General features: G+C 43.1%; 1 protein-coding gene across 4 annotated transcripts in view; it reads left to right on the forward strand.

Moving 5' to 3' along the window:
- Window positions 1-11,089, forward strand: part of PTPRB (protein tyrosine phosphatase receptor type B) — a 62,733-nt gene that overhangs the window by 10,398 nt on the left and 41,246 nt on the right. For 2 of the 4 annotated variants that reach the window (XM_063155059.1, XM_063155058.1), the window contains exons 1-2: window positions 4,790-4,950; window positions 5,120-5,396. In XM_063155059.1, the coding sequence (XP_063011129.1) occupies window positions 4,897-4,950; window positions 5,120-5,396 (331 nt within the window). In that variant the 5' untranslated portion in view covers window positions 4,790-4,896. Of the gene's footprint in view, window positions 1-4,789; window positions 4,951-5,119; window positions 5,397-11,089 lie in introns of those variants that run through there. The other 2 variants (XM_063155057.1, XM_063155056.1) reach the window with 1 other exon arrangement.

The raw sequence follows: 11,089 nt of genomic DNA on the forward strand, positions 1-11,089 counted from the left end.
GGAGCCTGATAGCTATTACAAGTGGGCTTAAAAAAACAACAAACCAAAACCTGAAACGAACTACATAAAGGACTAAGCTTTGTTCTTCTCCTGGTGGGATGCTTTGTTTTGATGTTTATGCTGACAGTGTCCTTTGCTAGAAGCATAGCTGCAGAAAAATTCTGCCTCTTCTGTACAGCCCAGTCCTGGTGCAAATGTTGCATTGGGAGAAGTACAAGGGAAATTATCAGGATATGTGAGAAGCAATGGAAAGCTCCTGGATGTGGCAGGACCCACAGGAGCCTGGGTATCTGCTCTCAGTGACTCAGGCTCTGGTATTGATTGTTGTATGATGTGAGGGTCTAGCTCTAATTACATGCTAAGAATTACAGTATGCAATTCCCTTATTTACAGATGATTACATACATTGTTTACAGATCAGAGCAAGAGAAATCCAAATGCGTTAACTGGCCTCGAAAGGAACCCTGGCCTTGGCCATGGTCAGCTTATCTACTGGCTGATAGGCAGAGTGGAAACACACAGACACTTCTTGGTCTCTGCTCTGCCCGGCCACAAACTGCCCTGGCAGAGATGGTGAATGGGGCTGCCTGCCCAGCTGCAGAAGGAGCACATGGCAGGCCATTTGCTCCAAATCAATTTCCAGTCTTCCTTTTCTGCAAGACTCAGTTCAGTGATGTGAGAACAAATCTAGAATCACCACTGGCAAAATGTGTACAGGCAGTTAGAACTAAAGCATGCAGGACATTATTGGTCCCTGTATCACTATTATCACATAGTGGTTTAGAACTGAAAATCCCTAAATTCCCTGTGGCTTATCTTCCACGGGACCACACTACACTCAGTGTATTGGGGCAGGCAAACATGCTTCAGTTACTACTGTGTGTTGAAGCAGATAAGACTAAGAAATGTATTTTATGTTTGGGAAGGCTGTGGACAGTGTCAGGGTCCACAAACTTAATGGCTTATGGACCCCAACACTGCTGTTCTGAGGCTGGCAAGGGAAAGGGACTGAGCCAAGGACGGGTGCACTGCACCCCCTTCCACAGCTGATGCAGTTCTTGCTAAATATCATCTTTCTGGCTCAGTGCATGCAGGCTGAGATTGTTTCCTCATGCCCTCTGTTCATTTGCATTCCTCCTGCACAGAATACTCGTTCTTTCCAAATGGAGATGTCCTATAAAAACAAGTATTACCCAAACTGCCTCCAACACTACTACTACATAATCCTGCCAAAGCAAGAGAAATGGCACCATTTTAACAGAAACTACTGCCTCTTGTATTTCTACCCCACTTGTTCCTGAATCACAACATTTGCACTGAACAAGCTGCTTAGGTCAAAACTTTCAAACCAGAATTCTGATGATAAGCTGTCTAAGCATATCTATGAAAAAAAAAATCAGCAGTACCTTTCTCTTGTAGCCTCCAACTGGCTCTGGACATTTGAATCTAGATATACCAATTTAGACACAGAAACTTAAAATCTTTGGCCTCCCTCTCTGTTTCCCAGTCTTTAGAGTGGAGTTAAAAACATTTTTGTCAAGCTTCAGGGATGTTTAAAGGATTAACTGGATTTAACACAATACTTTGAAAACACATACACTAAGTGCTGAGTATTGTTGTGAGGAAGACAATACCTTCTATGAAGTGCATTTGCCCAGGCTGGGGCCTCTTGTTTGCAGAAGTAAAGCCATGTTGTTATTTGGCTGTGCACATAGCCATTTTGGGGGGGACAATAGTGACATTTCAATTGAACAAAATGTTTGGTTTAGAGCTGCCTTGGATTTCAAGTAAAACTGCAGCTTGCACTTTGAATCCATGACAAAAGCTATGCAAAGCCCATTTCCTCTTGATTAGAGAGACAGAGAGGTTGGTGTTAAAAAAAAAAAAAAAAAGTCAGGAAACCTTGGGAAAGTGTCTGAAAGGGACTTTGGAGCCTGCTATTAGAGACACGTCCGGCAACTCCCAAAACTCACTTCCAGTTCTTTTTCCAGTTTAATTAGTTTCTTGGCTTGCCACACAGGTCAGTAAGTGTTAAAGGCTGTGTAACTGCTGCTTTACTAAAAGCCCATTTATTCAATACTAGTCTGGAAATAATTACTTGTGGCATTATGTTGGCTATTCTATATAAATATATTGCCACCAGTGAATGATGGACCCCTCATGTTTTATTCCAGAGCTGGCATAGACATCTGTGTCAGACCTTACCCATGTAGCAACTTTTTCTGGATAACATACAGAAGGAGCAAAAACCTGTAATAAACCAGTACTTTCCTACTAATACAGAAAAGTAAATATTTTATGATATCAAGAATAAGAGTAAGAAAGTAGGAACTTCTGAATTATGAGCACTTCTGAGAAACAGTAATATAATTTTCTTCCACAATTTATCTTATGCTAGCTAGAAGAGACAAACAGTTATTTATGTCCAAAAGTCTTTAAATTTTACTTGTGGTAGGTTCCATTTTTTTCCTGGATTTTATGTTTGCAGTGTTGATTATGCTTCATTTTCCTTTTACTTATTACACCTACTTTAAAAAACTTATATCTAAATATCCAAATTATATCTTCCCTGGAAGTTCAGGTCATGGATGTGTTCAAAAATCCCTAGAATAATGTGAGCTCCTTTTCAAGAAAAGGCAGGTTACCCTGAATGTTTTAATTTTCAGAGAGGGTTTTGAAGTAATCCAAACATCCCAATAAGCCTTCAGATTTGTACTTCTCCAGTGGTGGAAAAGTATTGGTGTGGTTTATGCTGTTAAGCCCAAAAATCACAATCACCTAAAGAAGAAATCACACTGTAAAACTCTCGCCTAAATGATTACAAGACATCTATGTCATTTTAGTCCTAGTTTAGGTCTAAGAAACACACCTTGTGTTTCCTATCAATAGTATGATTATCCCTGTCCTAGCTCTTTGGGGTTTGGTTCCTCCTTCTGTCTGAAGTATGTAAAACATCTCTTCCAAATGAGATTCTCTCTGGCATAACAACCGGCACAGATTTATGTTGTCACTTAAGGCAATGATCATAAAGTTATTAACTACCCTCAGCTTTGCAAAGTACAGCACAACACTTTCAGTACCACATCCCCAGGATCAGGCACAGAGCTCCACTGGGACAGATGAAGTTTTCTGTAGGGGCAGGTATCACTTTTGAGTGCTCAGACCTTTGATTTCAGAACAGAAGGACAGCTAAGGTTTTTCAGATATTTGTATCTTGTTAGACAGGCTAGTGCCCAGAAATATCCTAGAGCAACAGCTCCTCTGAAAGGCGGACTAATGTTTGTAGAACCTAGAACCTTTTCTCCCTCAAAGATGGCAAAAGTGATACAGATGGTGTTGAATTTGCTTGAGGTACTGCTTTTAGAAGTTAAAATCCCGCACACATAATGCAGTACAGAAAGATGCAGAAAAATACTATTCCCATTGAAGAAAGTAAATTCCATTTCCTTCTCTTTTGTGTACCCCCGAATTCACTCCATGGCTGCTATGGTGTATTTGAATATCTGAAGGTGCAAAAACGCTTCTGTCTACACTCCTTCCCTGTCTGCCCATGCACACACTGGCATGCAAGTTCTCAGAGGCTGAAATGTAAGCAAGAAGGAAATGGGTATGCATGACAGAAATGGAAAGTTTTCATTTTGACAGTAGCCAACTCAGAGTTGCACACAGATTTATTGGTGCAGTCTGAAAACAGGGACACTTTTTTTGCTTTCCACGGCGTGTGTAATTTTAGCTTGGGAGTTATTCGGGGGATGTGGGAAGGAATTGTTTCGAGGACACAAGTTGAAACAGAAAACGGAGATGACTTGGCCTCTCCCACAGACTCTGCTGCTGCAGGCAGGAGCTCAGCTGGGCTCTTTGGGATGCAAGGCCCTGCTGCAGTGCCACATGGCCAGCGAGAGAACGGAGCCCTTGGTGCTCTATGGTTAACCCTTAAAAACATCTGAGTTTGGGACACGGGAGCTGGAGTGGTGGGTTACTGATGGCTGAGGCCAAGAGGAGGGTGGGCCAGGAGGAGGGATGGCTGTGAAGGGTGGCAGGTGTGAGGAGAGCAGGCTTGCAAGGTGAGGTGGCCGTGGAATGAAGCAAGAATGAGGCGAAATGTCCAAGAAGAGTGGCAGGCAGGAGGAGAAGGAGCCACAGGAGGCAAGATGGCCGTGAGGCAAGGCAGGCAAGAGGCAAGGTGGGAATGAGGCAAGGTCAGCATGAGACAAGGCAGCTGCGAGGTGGGGCAGAGGCAAGAAGACATTGTGAGGCGATGCAGCCATGAGACAAGGCAAGGCAGCGCCCGGCGAGGTGCAGTCAGCGGCACCGCTGAAGGGCCCCGTGCGCCGGGGAACGCTTGGGAAGACAAGACACAGGGAGAAACCGACATGAGGAGGAAGCGGCGAGGAAGGAAGAGAGGTGGGGTGGGAGAGAAGCCGGGAGGAAGGTGGGATCCTTAAGGAGAGAGGGGCGGCACCCCGGGGCCGGCCGCCTGCCCGGTGGGCGGCAGGTCCCGAGTCGGCGAGCTTCGCCCCCCGCAGCGAGACGCGAGGAAATCGCCTCTTGATTGCGGAAGTCGGCGGGAAGGGCTCCGGGAGAGTCAGCCCGGGTCAGAATGGCAGCGTGGGAAGCGGCGGCCGCCTCCCCCGCCTCCTCCGCTCCTCCTCAGCCGCGGGCGGGCAGCCCCCCCACCCCACGCCGGTGTCAGGGAGGCGGCTCGGCGGCCGGGGCAGCCCCGAGCGCATGCAGCAGGCGGGCGGCCCGGCACAGGGCTCGGAGCCCGGCGGGGAGCGGGGGCCCCCGGGGCCCGCCGCCGCCACTTCGCTTCTTCGGATACCCCCACCCCAACCCCGCCGTCCCTTCCCCTTTTCCTCTCCCCGCGAGCGTTTTTGGCGTTAAAAAGTGTCGGCGATGCTGAGCTATGGAGCAGGATTCGCCCTGTGGACGGCGCTGGCCCTGACCAAGGTGAGCGGCCGGGAGGAGGGGGGCGGTGTAGGGCCGTCCCTCGCAGGTCGCAGGCGAGCCTGGGGGACACGGGCAGGTTCGCCCCGCAGCGGCACAGCACGGGGACGGGGCTGGGGGCTGAGCCCGGGGGTACCGGCGGGTCTCTCAGAGCTCTCCCCGCTCTCCGCAGGCCGCGCCGGAGCAGGCGGCGGGATGCAGCGCCAACCTGACGGAGCGGAGCGTCGCCGGGCAGAGCGTTCGGCTGCGCTGGGGCGCCGCGGGCCGCGCCTGCAACTTCAGCCTGAGCGGGCGCTCCGAGGACGGGGAGGCGGCCGGCTGCCAGCCCGCCCCCGCGGGCAACGGCACCTACGGCTGCACCCTGCGGGACCTGCAGGCCGGGACCTGGTACCACCTGCGCATCGAGCCGCTCGCCGGCGGCGAGGCTCTCAACATCTCCCTGCAGACAGGTAGGGGCGCGGGCGCGGCAGGTGCGCGGGGAGGGACGCCGGGCTTTTCCTTTTCCTCCCCTTGCTTCGGCCGGCTCCAAGAGGAGGAGGAGAGAGATGCATTTACAGCTACTGCAAGTGGACAGTGTTTGCTGAACATAGCAGCCCAGCGCTTGAGTTCTCTTTAGCCCACTGCCAGAAGTGACTCCTGCCGACAGTTAACCCAGCAGGCTTGAAACAAGAAGGTGCTGTGAGGATATTAAGTTTAAAAAAAAAGTTTTTGTCGTAGTAGCCCATAACATCCTTCGTGCTCATGCAAATACATTGTTCGTCAGCTGACAGTTTATTTACTGTGTTTAAAATACAATCTATTTCATAGCAGGTAAGCCTTCTTTAAGGGTAACGTACTGTTTCAGCCCGTTTCCATACTTTGGTTCTGTCTAGCCAGAGACTAAAAGTCAGAAAGTAAGGCTGAAACTTCCTTCTTCTGTTTTTCTTGGGTATCACCAGTGAGGTATTATGATATGCAGTTGTGTACAGAGCACTTCCAGTGACACATCCATGACTGGCTGTAAAAATGGTCCAGCAGCCTGACAGAGGGCTGCCAAGGAAAGCTCCCCTTCTGCATTCGTGTTTGTGTGGGCATCTGAACAATTCAGCTGTGAAGCAATGGACGACATTGAATGACAACAGCTGCAATGGCACAACTGGCTTCTTTCTAGGCTCTAGTTGTGCTTTGTGAGGATGATAAAATATAATACTGTTTGACCTCTTAAAGGTAGTAGTTCAAGACCCAAAACAAAGATGTCTTAAATAAAGTCCATCATTAAATGCCTCTCTGATTTGCTCCTAAGGTTAGTTTTAGAGAGGTACTTAATATTAGTATTGAAGATTACAGCAGCCAAGTACTTCACAATTACCTGTTCTGAGGTGTTGCTTTCTGTCAGAACCTTTTTCCTGCATTAACCATACAAATGCACTAAATACTCTCCATTAATTTCCTGTGGTAACTCAAGTTTAAAAAAATCCATTGACAAGTCTGCTGGTGTCATAGCTGTACATTAAGCACAAGTCATGTCAGTTGGTAAAAATGAGTAATAGTTTCTATGCAGAAAGTGATTTAAATTTGTTGTGCATCATGCTGATTATTTTTAATATTGATATTGATGACTTGTAATGTGAAAATTGGAATAATAGATCAACCATTATCAGAGAGGCAGGTGTAAATCACCATCATTTCTGTATAGTAAAGCTCTATTATTGAACACTTGCATAGAAGGTGAGAAGATACCACTTTAGAGCACATTTTGATTAATGCTGTACCATTAACACAGAAGCTTGTACGTGCCATTTATGACTTTTTTATCACTGAATAGATTTTTCCAGGCTGTACGATGAAAGTGATTGGAAAGAGCTGATCATTAGAATCATATTATGTAGCTGATATCAAAGTGAAAAGTCTGATTAAAGTTTAAATTGAAATACTGATAATTGGTATACCATAGTTTAAATGAGGTTTACATTTGGATTTGGATAGCAGAGATCAGTCAAAAGCATGAAATAAGAATTGAGGAGCCATGAATGTTTTCTGCAGAGAGATGCTGAGATTGTTCTGTGGTTCTTTGCGTTCCTTGAGTTGAATTGCTTGATGGTGTTCAAAATAGACAATTAGCCCCAATTTTTTTTTCCTAAAGAATTTTTCTAAATTATGCCTGTGAACAACCCATGTTGTATTGTCGTCCATACTGAGCTTTTCAATGCAGAATGAGGGAGGATTATTCCTCTTATGTTTCCACTAGGGGCAGCATTTTAAACCAATTTAATGGAAGCTCTTTTTCACCTGTTCTTTGTAACTTAATGACAGTAGTTTTAGTTTACTATCTACTGAGTCTGAATGTCCATAGGCATGCGTTCTTGGAAATTGTCCTGTGAATATGGAAGTATAAACAGTCTTTCCAGCCATATTGTAAACAAAATTTCTACCAATTTCACTGGCAGTGGAACTGAGTTATCGTGGGCCATCTAAAACCACAATGTCTGACCTTGGTCAGTGAGGTTCCCTTCCTGAGCTCTTTTTCTAAGGAAGATGGGCTAAGCTGTCCATTGAAGGTGCTTTCTCCACTGGCTATCAGAGAAGGCTAGGTTAAACCAGAAAGCTGAAGTGTAGTTGGTTGAAATGAAAGAAATCCCATCTCATGTGTTTTATTTTGCAAAATGATGTTTGAACATCTGTATTGTCTTGATAAAATAAATACACATGATAAAGTGTGAGAAAGTTACAGGTTTGTTTGTATACCTGGATCAGAAGCTACCTTTTTGCTCATATTCAATCCTGTAAAAATCTTTGTGTGCCAGTTCTGAGTTTAGTTTTCATGAAGTTTCTTATACAAAATACTGGAGTAGCTAAGCACATAAAATCCAAAACATTTGGTTAAATTTTGAGTGTGATCTTTTCTGACTGGGAACTCATGGTGAAAGCAATGAATAATGCATGCCACAGTTGCAGCGGTAATGTAAAAGGTTGGAGAGGACCATATTGGCCTTTTGAGTATACAGTGTCACATTAAAATCATGGTCTATGTTGTTTGCAAGTTTCAAAGTCTGATTGAATAATTGTGCAGCTCGAGAAGATTCCATAAACTCTCCAGTAACACCAGATTCCCTTGTGAATCTTTTCTTGGAGGAGCAGCTTCTATTTCACTTGTGGACACATAGATCTTAAGTCTAATGATGCATGAAATAGTGGTACAAGAATCCACACTATTCCTCTAAAGTGACTTTTTTTACTCAAGAAATTTTGGTCTGTGGGTTGTAAATTTAAAACAGCAAGTATTTAGTCCTGTAGAGCAGAACTAAAATAGGTCATCCAAAGTGATGGAAAATACAGTCACATATGCACTTCATAAGCCATGTATACATAGGCATGGAAATACACACAGTGGGGACATTTGTGCTATTTTGGTAGAATAGGAAAGGAAGAAAAAGCTGATAACACATTTATCAGCTCTTAACTACAGATAAATTTTCCACTGCAAAACTGAGATTACAGATGTCAGTAGGCACAAGTATGCATATTTACTTCATATTAATATTTACAATTTGTTGGGGTTTTTCTAAGTTATATATATATATGCACATTAAAGAGCACATAAAACCATACAACTAGTCAGCATGCTGCTGACATTGTAAAGCTGGGATATGCACCTGTCAGTCCTTTCATGTCATATTGTTTTCTCAATAAAACTATTTCTGTGATTAAGAATTGATGTACTGCAAAAGATGGTAGGATTTTGTCTTTCCCAATTATAAGTAAGATACATTCTAAGTTCTCAAATCTCCAAATGTCTGTGCACAGTATAACTATATTTCAGTGAATGCTTAGGTCTAGGTAAAAATAGTAGTATATAAATAGATCCTAAATTACAGTTAAATTTATAAATTTCAATTCAGAATTGAAATGCAGATTTGAGATACTGGTCTAGAGAGCTATGGAAAACAATTTTGCAATTACCCCACTTTCAACTATGTCTTCTAAAATAGACTTATAAATGCCATTTTCAGAATCTTAGTCTACAAAAAATATTGCAGTGCTGTATTATGTTACTAGCCAATTCAAGGCTCCTGTACTGAGAGTACTATAAATAATTTTTTGTTAGAAAATCCATTAAATATTTGAATGAAAAGAAGATAAAATTCTATCTTCCAAGACACAACTGTTAGAGTGGTTTTTCATTGTAATATTTAACTCTTTAAGTGCCAGAAGCATACCCAGGCCATGTGTTCACTCCTGTAAATTTCAAGTTATTTGGGACAAATTTGATTTATTAGCTGTCTGTAGGAAAAACAAGTGACATGGCTCTAACTATAGGCTGTATAATCCTATCATCTGTAATCATGTAATGATTATGATCATCATTTCAAAGGCAGAGTACCAGAAGAAAATATTATAAAGATTCTCTAAGTCGCGTATCATCCCAAAGAAATGGATATTTGTGCTTAGTAAAGACAATGAAATCAACCCTCTTTACTTAATCTTCAGAAAAGTCCTTATGAAGTAGGTTACTGTTTTATGAGGAGGGAAAGGCAGGAAAAAATATGGTAGGAATATAACTGAGACTGTCAGGAATTCCCCGTTACTAAGTCCTGGGCTCATTCCTCCCAGCTGTTTTTGTTTTCTCCTGCATAAGGCAGGTGTGTTTCTGTGCTTACAGGCTGTATCTGGGAGTCGTGTCACTGGAGTTTGACATAGCCATATCTGTAAATTGGATCTGCAGCAGCTGTGCAGAGAAAGCATATCCTCTTCCCCAGAAGTGAAAATGGAGTTGCAATATAATTCAAAGACCATTAAGTCTCTGGAAGATGCCTTTGTAGACCAGGGGACGTTAATTTGTATAGTGTCAAATGGTATAAAAATATCTTGATGAAAAGATTTTATTTCTGTGATATATCGGTGTTGTACCATTGCCAACAGAGACTTGTCTAACAATGTAAATGGTTTTTTAAGTGTTTGTTTCCATCCAGGGTTCTTTCAGCCCAGGCACTTCCCAGTCTCATTGTTCCTTTGTTCTAGCGGATGTACAAAGCACTGAATGTTTTGTTTTCTGGACCAGATAGATTAGATAAAGTCTGAATTTCTGAACTTCACCTTCTAGGCACGCAACTTTCTTCTTTGCTCATGCACCTTAGAAGACAGATTACCCAGGACAGTAAAAGTGCTTCTAAAAATGCAGATATCTTTTTTGTCAAATTTGGCAAATAATACAGATGGCAATGGTGATTACTTTTGCAGGACTAAAGAACAGTCGACCTTGTCCTAAGTTAGTCAGAAAGGGTTAAACTTCTTGATAGTTATCATGACTGTTCTCTCAATGTCAGTCAAATTAAAACTTTTTCAGCTGGCTGTGCATCTGACCATATATAGTGCTGGAATTTATTTCTGACTTCCAAAGTCTGACCTTTCGGATTAGAACAATTGCCTTCAAGGAACAAGATTATACCCCCACTATTCACTTTTGCCAACATAATAGTCTTTACTGGCTTAGTGTATATTATAGGTGGAGCTGGTAGTCAAGCCTATTGTTAAGATTTCCTGACACTTTTCATTAAAACCTCCTGTTTCAGTTGCTGTAACTGGGTGAAGTTTTAACTATTTGGCCTGAAGTTTGATGTGCTTGGTCTTTAATGTTACTTTCTTCTTTTTCAGATTTAAACAGACTTACTTTGGCCTTTAAGAAAGCAGTCAAGAAAAGATAGTTACTTTTATTGATTGATTTTGTAAATCAATTTGTTTAGTTTTCATCTCTTTTTCTGAAGAGCACTAACATCTTTGTGGTCCAAAGGAAGAATTTGAATTTAAGCAGAGATCTAGGTTCAAAGGGACACAGTGCTTTCCGAGCCATAGAAAGGTTGAGGTTGGACGGGACCTCTGGAGGTCATCTGGTCCAAGCACCTGGCTCAAGTAGGGTCACCTGGATCTGGTTGCCCAGGACCATGTCCAGTCAGTTTTTGATTGTTTCCAAGGAAGGAGATGCTTCCTTGACATTCCTAATATATTTGATTGACAAAGTATGCCACCAAAACTTGGCACTACTTTGTTCTCAGCAGAGCTTTGTAGGAAGTGATTAAACCTTCCACATCATCCAGAATTTGAAGAAAAAGCAGCTTAAAGGCTGCTAAGGCTCTCTTACTTATGTATTTGTAGGTGGGAGGTAGGT

The sequence above is a fragment of the Melospiza melodia genome, chromosome 4 (genome assembly GCF_035770615.1).
Source record: "Melospiza melodia melodia isolate bMelMel2 chromosome 4, bMelMel2.pri, whole genome shotgun sequence".
Lineage (NCBI taxonomy): Eukaryota > Metazoa > Chordata > Aves > Passeriformes > Passerellidae > Melospiza > Melospiza melodia.